The following is a 15,201-nucleotide window of genomic DNA, read 5'->3' as shown; positions in this document are numbered from 1 at the left end:
CGTGAGCCACGTGCCTTCCAAGCTAACAGAGGTTTTCCAGACGCCAATGGCCATTCTTTAGTGAAGGTACCCTATTGCTGATGCCTTACTTTGGACACTTTATGGCCTTAAGACTATAACTGTGTAACCAAATAAACCACCTTTATAAAAGCCAATCCATTTCCAGTGTTTTGCAAAACGGCAGCATTAGCAAATCAGAACAGAGGCATTACTGCTGATTCAGAGAATAGGAAGAAAGACATTCTCTGGAAAAGGAGTAAGGAGAAAAATAGGGAGGCATTATGCTGGATGGAAGTAGTCAGTCTCAAAGGGTATATGTGATTCCATTTATATGACATTCTAGAAAAGACAAAGTACTGGGAAGAACAGATCAGTGGTTGCCATGGGTTAGAGGTGAGAGGAGAGGGTGACTATAAGGGGTACCAGAAGAAAGTTTTGGGGATGGAACAGTTTTGTGTCCTGATGGTGGAGGTGGTGGCATGAATCTACACAAGTTAAAATTCATAGACCTCCTCCCCACCCCTCTCCTCAAAAAAGTCAATTTTACTACATGATACTTTTTATTTTTTTTTTATTTTTTATTTTTTTGGTGATTTTCTTGCCTATTTATTTTTTTTATCTTCATTTTATTGAGATATATTCACATACCACGCAGTCATACAAAACAAATCGTACTTTCGATTGTTTACAGTACCATTACATAGTTGTACATTCATCACCTAAATCAATCCCTGACACCTTCATTAGCACACACACAAAAATAACAAGAATAATAATTAGAGTGAAAAACAGCAATTGAAGAAAAAAAGAACACTGGGTACCTTTGTCTGTCTGTTTGTTTGTTTCCTTCCCCTATTTTTCTACGCATCCATCCATAAACTAGACAAAGTGGAGTGTGGTCCTTATGGCTTTCCCAATCCCATTGTCACCCCTCATAAGCTACATTTTTATACAATTGTCTTCGAGATTCATGGGTTCTGGGTTGTAGTTTGATAGTTTCAGGTATCCACCACCAGCTACCCCAATTCTTTAGAACCTAAAAAGGGTTGTCTATATTGTGCATAAGAGTGCCCACCAGAGTGACCTCTCGGCTCCTTTTGGAATCTCTCTGCCCCTGAAGTTTATTTCATTTCCTTTCACATCCCCCTTTTGGTCAAGAAGATGTTCTCCGTCCCACAATGCCAGGTCTACATTCCTCCCCGGGAGTCATATTGCACGTTGCCAGGGAGATTCACTCCCCTGGGTGTCTGCTCCCACATAGCGGGGAGGGCAGTGATTTCACCTGCCAAGTTGGCTTAGGTAGAGAGAGAGGGCCACATCTGAGCAACAAAGAGGCATTCGGGAGGAGGCTCTTAGGCACAATTATAGGGAGGCCTAGCCTCTCCTTTGCAGCAACCGCCTTCCCAAGGGTAAAACTTATGGTAGAGGGCTCGACCCATCAAACCACCAGTCCCCTATGTCTGTGGTCATGTTAGCAACCATTGAGGTGGGGTAGGCAAATACCCCTGCATTCTCCACAGGCTCCTCAAGGGGGCACTACATCTTTTTTTTTTCCTTGTTTTTCTTTTTTTTTTTTTTTTTAACTTTCCCTTCTTTTTTAAATCAACTGTATGAAAAAAAAGTTAAAAAGAAAACAAACATACAATAAAAGAACATTTCAAAGAGAGCATAACAAGGGAGTAAGAAAAAGACAACTAACCTAAGATAACTGCTTAACTTCCAACATGTTCCTACTTTACCCCAAGAAAGTTACATAATACAGCAACATTTCTGTGAACTTGTTCCTACTATATCCATCAGAAATTAACAGACCATAGTCATTCCTGGGCATCCCCAGAACATTAAATAGCTTATCTGTTCTTCTTGGATTATTGTTCCTCCTTCCTTAATTGCTCTCTATTGCTAGTTCCCCTACATTCTACATTATAAACCATTTGTTTTACATTTTTCAAAGTTCACATTAGTGGTAGCATATAATATTTCTCTTTTTGTGCCTGGCTTCTTTCGCTCAGCATTATGTCTTCAAGGTTCATCCACGTTGTCATATGTTTCACGAGATCGTTCCTTCTTACTGCCGCGTAGTATTCCATCGTGTGTATATACCACATTTTATTTATCCACTCATCTGTTGAAGGACATTTGGGTTGTTTCCATCTCTTGGCAATTGTGAATAATGCTGCTATGAACATTGGCGTGCAGATACCTGTTCGTGACACTGCTTTCCGACCTTCCGGGTATATACCGAGAAGTGCAATCGCTGGATCGAATGGTAACTCTATATCTAGTTTTCTAAGGAAATGCCAGACTGACTTCCAGAGTGGCTGAACCATTATACAGTCCCACCAACAATGAATAAGAGTTCCAATTTCTCCACATCCCCTCCAGCATTTGTAGTTTCCTGTTTGTTTAATGGCAGCCATTCTAACCGGTGTTAGATGGTATCTCATTGTGGTCTTAATTTGCATCTCTCTAATAGCTAGTGAAGCTGAACAATTTTTCATGTGTTTCTTGGCCATTTGTATTTCCTCTTCAGAGAACTGTCTTTTCATATCTTTTGCCCATTTTATAATTGGGCTGTCTGTACTATTGTCATTGAGTTGCAGGATTTCTTTATATATGCAAGATATCAGTCTTTTGTCAGATACATGGTTTCCAAAAATTTTTTCCCATTGAGTTGGCTGCCTCTTTACCTTTTTGAGAAATTCCTTTGAGGTGCAGAAACTTCTAAGCTTGAGGAGTTCCCATTTATCTATTTTTTCTTTTGTTGCTTGTGCTTTGGGTGTAAAGTCTAGGAAGTGGCCGCCTAATACAAGGTCTTGAAGATGTTTTCCTACATTATCTTCTAGGAGTTTTATGGTACTTTCTTTTATATTGAGATCTTTGGTCCATTTTGAGTTAATTTTTGTGTAGGGGGTGAGGTAGGGGTCCTCTTTCATTCTTTTGGATATGGATATCCAACTCTCCCAGCCCCATTGTGGAAAAGACCATTATGACTCAGTTCAGTGACTTTGGGGGCCTTATCAAAGATCAGTCGGCCATAGATCTGAGGGTCTATCTCTGAATTCTCAATTCGATTCCATTGATCTATATGTCTATCTTTGTGCCAGTACCATGCTGTTTTGGCAACTGTGGCTTTATAATAAGCTTCAAAGTCAGGGAGTGTAAGTCCTCCCACTTCGTTTTTCTTTTTTAGAGTGTCTTTAGCAATTCGAGGCATCTTCCCTTTCCAAATAAATTTGATAACTAGCTTTTCCAAGTCTGCAAAGTAAGTTGTTGGAATTTTGATTGGGATTGCATTGACTCTGTAGATGAGTTTGGGTAGAATTGACATCTTAATGACATTTAGCCTTCCTATCCATGAACATGGAATATTTTTCCATCTTTTAAGGTCCCCTTCTATTTCTTTTAGTAGAGTTATGTAGTTTTCTTTGTATAGGTCTTTTACATCTTTGGTTAAGTTGATTCCTAGGTACTTGATTTTTTTAGTTGCTATTGAAAATGGTATCTTTTTCTTGAGTGTCTCTTCAGTTTGTTCATTTCTAGCATATAGAAACATTACTGACTTATGTGCATTAATCTTGTATCCTGCTACTTTGCTAAATTTGTTTATTAGCTCTAGTAGCTGTATCATCGATTTCTCAGGGTTTTCTAGATATAAGATCATATCATCTGCAAACAATTACAGTTTTACTTCTTCTTTTCCAATTTGGATGCCTTTTATTTCTTTGTCTTGCTGGATTGCCCTGGCTAGCACTTCCAGCACAATGTTGAATAACAGTGGTGACAGCGGGCATCCTTGTCTTGTTCCTGATCTTAGAGGGAAGGCTTTCAGTCTCTCACCATTGAGTACTATGCTGGCTGTGGGTTTTTCATATATGCTCTTTATCATGTTGAGGAAGTTTCCTTCAATTCCTACCTTTTGAAGTGTTTTTATCAAAAAGGGATGTTGGATTTTGTCAAATGCTTTTTCAGCATCTATTGAGATGATCAATTGATTTTTCCTTTTTGACTTGTTAATGTGTTGTAATACATTGATTGATTTTCTTATGTTGAAACATCTTTGCATGCCTGGAATGAACCCCACTTGGTCATGGTGTATGATTTTTTTAATGTGTCTTTGGATTCGATTTGCAAGTATTTTGTTGAGGATTTTTGCATCTATACTCATTAGGGAGATTGGCCTGTAGTTTTCCTTTTTTGTAGCATCTTTGCCTGGTTTTGGTATTAGATTCATGTTAGCTTCATAAAATGAGTTAGGTAGTGTTCCATTTTCTTCAATGTTTTGAAAGAGTTTGAGTAAGATTGGTGTCAGTTCTTTCTGGAAAGTTTGGTAGAATTCCCCTGTGAAGCCATCTGGCCCTGGGCATTTATTTGTGGGAAGATTTTTGATGACTGATTGGATCTCTTTGCTTGTGATGGGTTGGTTGAGGTCTTCTATTTCTTCTCTGGTCAGTCTAGGTTGTTCATATGTTTCCAGGAAATTGTCCATTTCTTCTACATTATCCAGTTTGTTGCCATACAGTTGTTCATAATATCCTCTTATAATTTTTTAATTTCTTCAGGATCTGCAGTTATGTCACCTTTTTCATTCATTATTTTGTTTATATGGGTCTTCTCTCTTTTTGATTTTGTCAGTCTAGCTAGGGGCTTGTCAATCTTGTTGATCTTCTCAAAGAAACAACTTTTGGTGATATTTATCCTCTCTATTGTTTTTTTGTTCTCTATGTCATTTATTTCTGCTTTAATCCTTGTTATTTCTTTTCTTGTACTTGGTTTAGGATTGGTTTGCTGTTCATTTTCTAGCTTCTTCAGTTGATCCATTAGTTCTTTGATTTTGGCTCTTTCTTCCTTTTTAATATATGCGTTTAGTGCTATAAATTTCCCCCTCAGCACTGCTTTTGCTGCATCCCATAGGTTTTGGTATGTTGTGTTCTCATTTTCATTCGTCTCTATATATTTAGCAATTTCTCTTGCTATTTCTTCTTTAACCCACTGATCGTTTAGGAGTGTGTTGTTTAACCTCCAGGTATTTGTGAATTTTCTAAGTCTCTGATGGTTATTGACTTCTAATTGTATTCCATTGTGGTCAGAGAATGTGCTTTGAATAATTACAATCTTTTTAAATTTATTGAGGCTTGTTTTATGTCCCAGCATATGATCTATTCTGGAGAAAGTTCTGTGAGCACTAGAAAAGTATGTGTATCCTGGTGATTTGGGATGTAATGTCCTGTATATGTCTGTTAAATCTAATTCATTTATCAGATTGTTTAGGTTTTCAGTTTCCTTATTGGTCTTCTGTCTGGTTGATCTATCTATAGGAGAGAGTGATGTGTTGAAGTCTCCCACAATTATTGTGGAAACATCAATTGCTTCCTTTAGTTTTGCCAGTGTTTTCTCTCATGTATTTTGTGGCACCTTGATTGGGTGCATAGACATTTACGATTGTTATTTCTTCTTGTTGAATTGCCCCTTTTATTAGTATGTAGTGGCCTTCTTTGTCTCTCAAAACATCCCTGCATTTGAAGTCTATTTTATCTGAGATTAATATTGCTACACCTGCTTTCTTTGGCTGTAGCTTGCATGAAATATTTTTTTCCATCCTTTCACTTTCAGTTTCTTTGTGTCCCTATGTCTAAGATGAGTCTCTTGTATGCAACATATTGATGGTTCATTTTTTTTGATCCATTCTGCGAATCTATATCTTTTAATTGGGGAGTTTAATCCATTTACATTCAACGTTATAACCGTGAAGGCATTTCTTGAATCAGCCATCTTATCCTTTGGTTTATGTTTGTCATATTTTTCCCCTCTCTATTAATATCCTTTATTGTACCCATACCGAATCTCTTTAGTACTGAACCTTTCTCCAAGTCTCTCTGTCCTGTCTTTGTTTCTCTGTCTGTAGGGCTCCCTCTAGTATCTCCAGGAGGGCAGGTCTCTTGTTAGCAAATTCTCTCAGCATTTGTTTGTCTGTGAAAAATTTAAGCTCTCCCTCAAATTTGAAGGAGAGCTTTGCTGGATGAAGTATTCTTGGTTGGAAATTTTTCTCACTCAGAATTTTAAATATATCGTGCCACTGCCTTCTCGCCTCCATGGTGGTTGCTGAGTAGTCACTACTTAGTCTTATGCTGTTTCCTTTGTATGTGGTGAACTGCTTTTCTCTTGCTGCTTTCAGAACTTGCTCCTTCTCTTCTGTGTTTGACAGTGTGATCAGTATATGTCTCGGAGTGGGTTTATTTGGATTTATTCTTTTTGGAGTTCGCTAGCATTTATGATTTGTGTATTTATGTTGTTTAGAAGATTTGGGAAGTTTTCCCCAACAATTTCTTTGAATATTCTTCCTAGACCTTTACCCTTTTCTTCCCCTTCTGGGACACCAATCAGTCTTATATTCGGACGTTTCATATTATCTATCATATCCCTGAGGTCCGTTTCGATTTTTTCAATTTTTTTCCCCATTCTTTCTTTTATGCTTTCATTTTCCATTCTGTCATCTTCGAGGTCACTGATTCGTTGTTCAACTTCCTCTAGTCTTGTACTATGAGTGTCCAGAATCTTTTTAATTTGGTCAACAGTTTCTTTAATTTCCATAAGATCATCCATTTTTTTTATTTAGTCTTGCAATGCCCTCTTTATGCTCTTCTAGGGTCTTCTTGATTTCCTTTGTATCCCGTACTATGGTCTCATTGTTCATCTTTAGTTCTTTGAGTAGCTGCTCTAGGTGCTGTGTCTCTTCTGGTCTTTTGATTTGGGTGCTTGGGCTTGGGTTATCCATATTGTCTGGTTTTTTCATATGCTTTAGAATTTTCTGTTGTTTTTGGCCTCGTGGCATTTGCTGAACTTGATAGGGTTCTTTTAGGATTTGTAGACCAATTGAAGTCCTTATCTTTAATTTATCAGATCTACAGCTTCATGGAGTACACTTTCTCTAACTAACCAGCAGGTGGTGTCCACGAGCCACCTGTTCTCCACAAGCCAGTTCTCCCCTGCTTAGCCTTTTTGGTGAGTGGGGGAGTGAGTCTTGTGGGGTCCAATTGGTGTACCAAGCTTGCGTGTGTAGTTGGTGTTGCCTGCCCTGTATATGGGGCGTGTTTCTGGGCAGTCAGGGAGGGGGTGTGGCCTTAACAATCAAATCTCCCTGGTGATCCTAGAGTTTTAAAGCTGCTGCAATAGTCTAATCCTTCAGCTGAGTCCTGCCACAGTTTGTCTCTGCCACTGACCCACAAGTCCTTGGTATTGGCGTATGGCTCCTGAGACTTGCAAGTGGGCCCCTCTTCCAGGCTGTGCACCCCGGGTCCTCTGTTGAGGGATGACTGTGCTATGTCACAGGTGAGTGCCATCCCCCCAGGGCAGTTCTGGGCTGCTGGGCCGTGTAGGGAGGCTCCCAGTCTGCTGAAATGATGGCTGAATGGGGCTTTGTTAATTCACAGTGCTCCACCTTCCCAACTCTGGGACAATCAGCTGAGGTTGCAGGGAAGGCTAATGTCCACGCCCAGTTTTGTGGTGTGTGCCTGTTATTTGAAGCACTTCCGTCACACTGGGTTGTCTGGGGCAGCTGTGGGCTATGGGGCTGGCGATGGGCAGGAGTGTTTCCTGTCCACCAGGATGATGGGTGTGAGCGGACACCCCCCTTTTCTTGGGAAGTTGTGGTGTTTAGTGAATTTTCTCAGCCACTGGATTATTGCGTTTTGTCTCAGAGCTCTCTTAGTTCTGCTCTTGACTTGACCTGCCCAAATTGCAAGTCTTTGAAGCTTTCTGTATTGGGCTTCTTAGAGTAATTGTTTTAGAAAAAGAAAAAAGGATTAAAAAAAAAAAAAAAGGGGCCCTCCTCAGAGATCTAATGGGTTATTGAAATGCTAAGAGGCAAAGCAACCAGGGCCATTAAGGAAAGGTCCACAGGGCAGAGAGATCAGCTTTTCTTCTGGATTTCCATATGCGCCTCAGGGCCTCAGCTCTGCCCTTCCCCGTTCTATGTTCACCAGAACTCCAAAAATCCTCCGCTTTTATTTTGGAGTTTTTCGTGTTGTTTTTTTTCTATGCCTGTCTCCTCTCTGCTGGGCTGGCTGCTCTAAGATTCTCTGGTGTCTGGTCTCAGTCTATCTATGGTTGGAGTTTGGATCAGTAGAATGAGTTTCCGATAAGGACTGCCACTGCAGTTCTCCCTTCTCCTTCCCGGAGCTGACAGCCCCTCCTTCCACGGGACTGAGCCTGGCAGGGAGGGGCGCTGGTCTCCTGGCCACAAAAATTTACAGATTTCGCTGATCTCAGCAGTTCCACGTTTTTATGAGTGTTATATGAAGTATGCCCAAAGTCAGATTGCCCTGTGGGGTCCAGTCCACGCAGTTCCTGGCTTTCTACCTACTTTCCTGGAGGAGTAACTAAAACATACAGCTCACCAGTCCGCCATCTTGCCCCGCCTCTCCTACATGATACTTTTTAAAATCAATCACTAATTTTTTTTTAAAGATGGGGATGCTAACTAACTTCCCAGCATCTCCAGATAAGGTTGCAAGTGACCCAAGGAGCCAGCCTGCCCCAGGATCTGTACACCTAAACCGCTGAATCCAGGCAGGTTAGACTTGTATTCCAAGCCCGGCAACTCCACTTCCAGGCTGGGCCACCTTGGGTACATCACTTAGCCTCTCAGGACCTTTCTTTCTTCATGAGAAAATGGAGATACACTGAGAAGATCCAAGCCATCTCTTCTAATTTGCTAATGCTGCCGGAATGCAAAACACCAGAGATGGATTGACTTTTACAAAAGGGGTTTATTTGGTTACACAGTTACAGTCTTAAGGCCATCAAGCATCAAGGTAATGCATCAGCAATCGGGTACCTTCACTGGAGGATGGCCAATGGTGTCCAGAAAACCTCTGTTAGCTGGGAAGGCACGTGGCTGGCATCTGCTCCAACGTTCTGGTTTCAAAACGGCTTTCTCCCAGGACATTCCTCTCTAAGCTGCAGTTCCTCAAAATGTCACTCTTAGTTGAGCTTGGGGTATTTGTCCTCTCTCAGCTTCTCTGGAGCAAAATTCTGCTTTCAATGGCCATCTTCAAACTGCCTCTCATCTGCAGCTCCTGTGCTGCAGTGTCCCTCTTGGCTGTAGCTCGTCTTCAAAACATCACTCACAGCTGCACTGAGTTCCCTCTGTCCGTCAGCTCATTTATATGGCTCCACTGATCCTCTTGGCTGTAGCAAGCTCACTCCTTCTGTCCGAGCTTATATAGTGCTCTAGTAAACTAATCAAGGCCAATGCTGAATGGGTGGGGCCACGCCTCCATGGAAATATCTCATCAGAGTATTCACCTACAGTTGGGTGGGGCACATTTCCATGCAAATCTAATCAGCACCAAAACATCTGCCCCACAAGACTACATCAAAGAATATGGCTTTTACTGGGGGACATAATACATTCAAACCAGCACACCATCAATCAGGTAAAGGGCCTGGGGCCTGATCAGATCTGAATAAAAGTTAACACTAGAGAGAATGCAAACTCTCTGAGGACAGAGGTTTTGTCTGGCTTATTATTTACTGTATTCCCGGTACCTGGATAAGTGCCTGACACGTGCTGAGTGCTCCATATTTAAGTACTGTAAGGAAAAAACCCATGCAATCTAATCTAACATCAAGGAGACAGGACCATGGATTACAACCATTTTGGATTTTGTGCACACTCATCCCCTTCACTGGTACCAGTAACCAAGACTGGGCCCTTTGAGGCTGATCAGGGCCATGCTTTCTAGCTCACCAATGGGTTTCTCAGTTGGTGAAGGGACCTAGGTACATTTCTATTTTCACTTTAAAAAGTAAAATAAAAACCTCTAACACTGATTGACAAATCAGTATTTTGAGATCGAAACCTTTTTTAATCAGTATAGATATTACTGAAAAGGTTTACAAAAAGTGTTTTTTTCACAAAAAGAGTTTTATTGGAAATGCTCAGGCAAAGTGTTCCATTAGAATTTTGGTAGCAGCTTTCATTTATATGAAGAAACCTTGCCAAATAAAGACTCTTTGCTATATAAATAACCATTCTTTTGTGACATAAATATCATCTTTTCCAAAACACCCTTTCTTATACATTTTCCCCATTTCAGGCAACATACTTCACTACAACCAGTTACACCAAACAGCTCTCAAATAGTTCCAGAAGTTTTTAGCCTTATAACCTAGAATTAATGTTAAACAACAAAAAAGGATAAGCTTAGCTCCAGCTTTAACAGCATAAGAGAGAGATCGGCTCAAGTCTTAGGGGAAGGTCTCACCAGGTCGGCGACCCGGCACAGGGCGTCCGAGAGCTCGTCGAAGATGCCCACGGTCTGCGGGCCGGGCGGGCCTGCGCACGCGCGCTCCACCAGCCTCGCTGCCTGGCTCAGGGCTTTCTCTTGTGCAACGCGAAATCCTTCCGGGGCTCGGAGCTCGGGAACCCCAAAAAGACCCTACAAGTCAAAGAACATATCCAATGTAGATGCTTTTTTAGTAACATTTTTTGGTATATTTAGTATACTCTTTTCACATAAGAATCCTTGGCTTTTGCTGGTATGTCATATCATCACTTTCACTTTCCCCACATCAATTAGGCCAAAAATAATGTCTTCAGAGCCTAATTTTTCTTCAACTTATAATTACTTTATAAAAAACAATGCTGGAAGGGACATGACTCCCAGGGGAATGAATCTCCTTGGTGGTGTGGGACGTGATTCCCAGGAATGAGCCTAGCGCTGGCAGCGAGGGATTGAAAATGCCTACTTGACCAAAGGGAGGAGGTGGGGGAAGAAAAGGTAACAAGCTGAGGTCACAGTGGCTGAAAGATCCCAAATACAGTCGAAAGGTTATCCTGGAGGCTTCTCTTGTGCAAGTTCCAGCCAGACATCCCAAATGGCCACAGTATGCCATGACCATACTGAAAGTAGTCCCCAAATACCTAAGTCCCTACCTGAGATTCTATAAAAGATGCACTCACTAAGTTTTATCTGTCAGAAACTTAAATCCACCAGAGTGTTCCTACACCTGACAAGTCCTAAAACCCAGAGGCAACAGCCTCTTTAAGATCAACTATCAGATGTAGCCCCCTTCCCATACCATCAACACCCCTTTTCAATGTGAACAAGTCAGGGTGCTCACTGCCTAGACACCCCTGAAGATGGAGAAAGAGATTGAGAGGAAGACGTAGCAACAAACAAGATAAGATTCAACAAAGGTCCATGAATACTGAAACTTTATATAATTTTATATATATATACATATATAGGATGCTGGGGTGTTGGACTGGCTGGAAGGAGGTAAATGGCATGGTAGAACTACATACACCATATAGCATCCCTTGGGATTTGCTCCATAGCTGCTTGCTGAATTGTGCCTTGAAGGTCTTCACCTTTCTGATATACTCTATATTTCATAATAAGAAAGGAACTGAAATTGTGGAACTGTAACCCATAACAATTTTTGTAATTACCTATATGACTGCTTGTTGAGCTGTACATTGAGAGATGACACCTTTCTGTATGTATGTTTTATTTTACAATAATAGAAATGGCTGAAGTTGTGGAACTGTAACTCATGACATTCTTTGAAATTTGCTCTCTAACTATTTGTGAAATCATACTTTGAAAGTTATCACTGTGATGTAATAGGTTAAAGTTCACAATAAAAAAATTTTTAATTATAAAAAAAAAAAAAGAAAAACAACACTGGAATGAAACAGACTCAAAATCCAGGTCTCTCACTTACAACTACAGACCTTAACTCAAAGAATTGTTGAAAGGATTAAATGAGATAATACATATAAAAAAAGAAAATAACAGTGCCTGGCACATAAAAAGCATTTAATCGAGGTTAGCTGCAATCACTGTGAGAGATGTAGCTGTGGCCAGGTTATTTAGCCTCCTGAGCTTCCTATCTTCCGCAGGTACATTGGGTATGATAATATATATCTCACAGCATGGATATGGGGACTAAATGAGAAAATATATGTAAAGCACAATGTCTGGAATGCAGTGAGGACTCAATCACAGTACAAAACAGGGAGGATGAATTGATGAGCAAGGACAGAAATCTTCGAGAAAGATCTAACAACAAATCAAACCAAGACAGAGGCTGAAACTGGCAGCCAGTTTTATAGTTTCCAAAGGAGTTTCAATATCTTGATAAAGACAAAAGCATCACTAATCTAATGGGAAAGTCTGCTCATTGATAACCATCCTCTGTACCAGTTCAATCACTCCTGTTACAGCACCAGCAAGGTGTGGAAAAAAACAAAAAACTAATATGCATTTACTGCATGCCAGGATGTATGCTATACACTTTACATAGGTTCTCATTTAAATCACACATTCTTGGAGCACAGACTATCATCTTTTTTTTTTAACAGATAAGGAACCATGCATTAGGAGGTTAAAATAGATGTTTAGGTCACCAGCTGATAGAGGGAAAGCTGGAACTTGAACTGCTCTGAACATCTCTAAAGCCCACAATTTTTATACTTTTTGAGTTGGAATTATCTGCCTCAAGCCTCCTCTACTTAGAAGGTGAGCTCTGAGAGGCAGGAATCTAGCGCTCCATCCTATTTAACTAGCTGCCCAGCACCGTGCCTGACACATGGAAGGAACTCTATACAATACCAAATTAATGGAACACCTATTAATTTTTTAGACATATAGTTTCTGAAAATACCAACAAATAAGACTTTCAGGTGTAGTCTGGCCTACTGTTTCTGCAAAAAGGGATCTATTTGTGAAGTTAACCTACTTATCTCTCTTCAGACTATATCAAGGTGAATAAGCAACTCGATCTTTAAATTGATTCAGTTTATTTCAAGCACAGACTACTTCCACTTCCCAATACAACCTTCCCATACTGCTCTTGGGAATTCTAAATCTCAGAAGGCCAGCAAAGTTGATGTCAAAAACAAAAAAAACAAAAAAACAAAAAAACACTATCAATCACTGCCCTCCCCCCTACATGGGATCAGACACCCAGGGAAGTGAATCTCCCTGGCAACGTGGAATATGACTCCCGGGGAGGAATGTAGACCCGGCATCGTGGGATGGAGAACATCTTCTTGACCAAAAGGGGGATGTGAAAGGAAATGAAATAAGCTTCAGTGGCAGAGAGATTCCAAAACGAGCCGAGAGATCACTCTGGTGGGCACTCTTACGCACACTTTAGACAACCTTTTTTAGGTTCTAAAGAATTGGGGTAGCTGGTGGTGGATAACTGAAACTATTAAACTACAACCCAGAACCCATGAATCTCGAAGACAGTGGTATAAAAATGTAGCTTATGAGGGGTGACAGTGGGATTGGGAATGCCATAAGGACCAAACTCCACTTTGTCTAGTTTATGGATGGATGTGTAGAAAAGTAGGGGAAGGAAACAAACAGACAAAGGTACCCAGTGTTCTTTTTTACTTCAATTGCTCTTTTTCACTCTAATTATTATTCTTGTTATTTTTGTGTGTGTGCTAATGAAGGTGTCAGGGATTGATTTAGGTGATGAATGTACAACTATGTAATGGTACTGTAAACAATTGAAAGTACAATTTGTTTTGTATGACTGCATGGTATGTGAATATATCTCAATAAAATGATGATTAAAAAAAAAAAAACACTATCAATTAACTAAACCCTTCTCCTCCCTCCCCCGGGGCAAAAATCAATTTACATATTTAAAAATCTGATGTCTTGTACAGGATGCAAGTTAGGGAAAAAGTGGCAACTTTAGCGGGGAAGGGGTGAGTGTGGGCAGAGGGCGAGATAGCCAGGCTGAATCTACCGCCAAGACCAAAATGAACTAGTTCAAGTTCACGTGGAAAGAGAAAGACACACAGAGGCAGAACCTGCGGCCCACACTCTGGGATAGGGTGTCACTGAAGGCGGCCCTGCCCCGGTCCCTTTGGCCCCACCCCTCTGAAAGAAGAGGGACCGCCTAGGATCTCAAGAGAGCAGAGGAAACTCCGCTGCACAACGTGGGTTCGCCGCCTGGGCTTCCCAGACCCCACGACCTTGTTCGGACTTCCGCGGACTGCACGGACTCAGATCTGAGTTCAGCGTGCCGAGGGGATCCCTCCCGACTCACCTGGTGCTCTCCGAACAGGTCCAGGCGGCGACCCTGGGGTTTGACATTGAAGGCGGCGCCTACTGGGGACCAGCTGGTGCTGACCCTCCGGGCCTGGATCCCGGCGACAAGGCTGCCCTGGCCCGCCCGCACAAACCACAGGGCCGCCGCCCCGGGCCCGAGGCTGCAGAACCTGCGGGCGCCCAGCATGGTGGCTCCTAGCAGCCCTTTTCCGGCCGCAAGGGCCCCGCCCCACGGCGCTCCGCGTTTCCAAGGCAGCGGCCCAAGCCGCGTCACGTGACGCCCTGCGCTTCCGGGTCGGGGCGCGTGCCCCTCAGGGCGTGGGCATGTCGGCGTCCCGCGGGCAAGAGCGTCGCTCCGCCGCCACCTCAGCAGCCTCGCGGAGTGGCGCCCCCGTGTGCCTGGAGTGGGAACTGCTGATGTTGACCGTGCTCCCCCGTGACCACGCCTGGAGGGGGCCCGTTTTACAAACTGGAATTCTACCCGAAAGGGAGTGGGTGGTTGGGGAATGCAGCGCGTGGGTTGTGAGTGCCGTGTCCGAAGGACTTGGTGACAAAGCTCGCGGCCGGATCCAGGAACTGCAACACGCGGTCGAATGCGCTTTGCCACAATTCTGTCTCTACCGTAGGAGATAGTTTAAATTAAATATATTGTGTGATTCCCTCTTTCTTATGCGCAGGAATCCTTTTCTGTTGTGGAGGCACATTTCAGATCTTTCAGAGGCGTCCAAGAAGTGTTTCTCAAAGTGAGGTCTGGGAACCCCCGTTCAGACAAACCTTGGGGGTGGGGGTGTTAAATAGATTCCTAGGCTCCCATTTCAAGCCTACTGACTCCAACCTCTGCAGGTGAGGCCCCCAGATCTGCATTTAGAACAAGCTCTCCAAGAGATTCATATGCACATAATCATTTGACAGTAGCAATTCAAAAAAAAAAAAAAAAAAAAAAAAAAATTCCCAACTGCACATCAGAGGTGTGGTTATGTGGAACTGAGTAAATTATCAGTGAATCTTCTTTATTTTGATTTATTATTACTATAGAGATAATTTACAAAATAATTTGTACAGAGAAGATTTTGCTGAACTTCAATCAACAGTATGGGAATAGAAAGATTTGGGGGAAATA

At 41.9% G+C, this 15,201-nt stretch overlaps 1 protein-coding gene across 1 annotated transcript in view; it reads right to left on the bottom strand.

The window, feature by feature from the left end:
* Nucleotides 1-14,322, bottom strand: part of LOC119507126 (mitochondrial intermediate peptidase) — a 215,638-nt gene extending 201,316 nt beyond the window's left edge. Inside the window, exons 1-2 of the mRNA XM_037800230.1 lie at nucleotides 14,080-14,322; nucleotides 10,269-10,442 (exon numbers count right to left, since the gene is read on the bottom strand). Of these exons, the coding sequence (XP_037656158.1) occupies nucleotides 10,269-10,442; nucleotides 14,080-14,268 (363 nt within the window). The 5' untranslated portion in view covers nucleotides 14,269-14,322. The remainder of the gene's footprint in view (nucleotides 1-10,268; nucleotides 10,443-14,079) is intronic.
* Between the last annotated feature and the right edge of the window lie 879 nt (nucleotides 14,323-15,201).

Source organism: Choloepus didactylus, chromosome 12 (assembly GCF_015220235.1).
Source record: "Choloepus didactylus isolate mChoDid1 chromosome 12, mChoDid1.pri, whole genome shotgun sequence".
Taxonomy (NCBI): Eukaryota; Metazoa; Chordata; class Mammalia; order Pilosa; family Megalonychidae; genus Choloepus; species Choloepus didactylus.
Note: the sequence above shows the minus strand (reverse complement) of the source record. Positions and strands in the feature narration are given on the sequence as shown.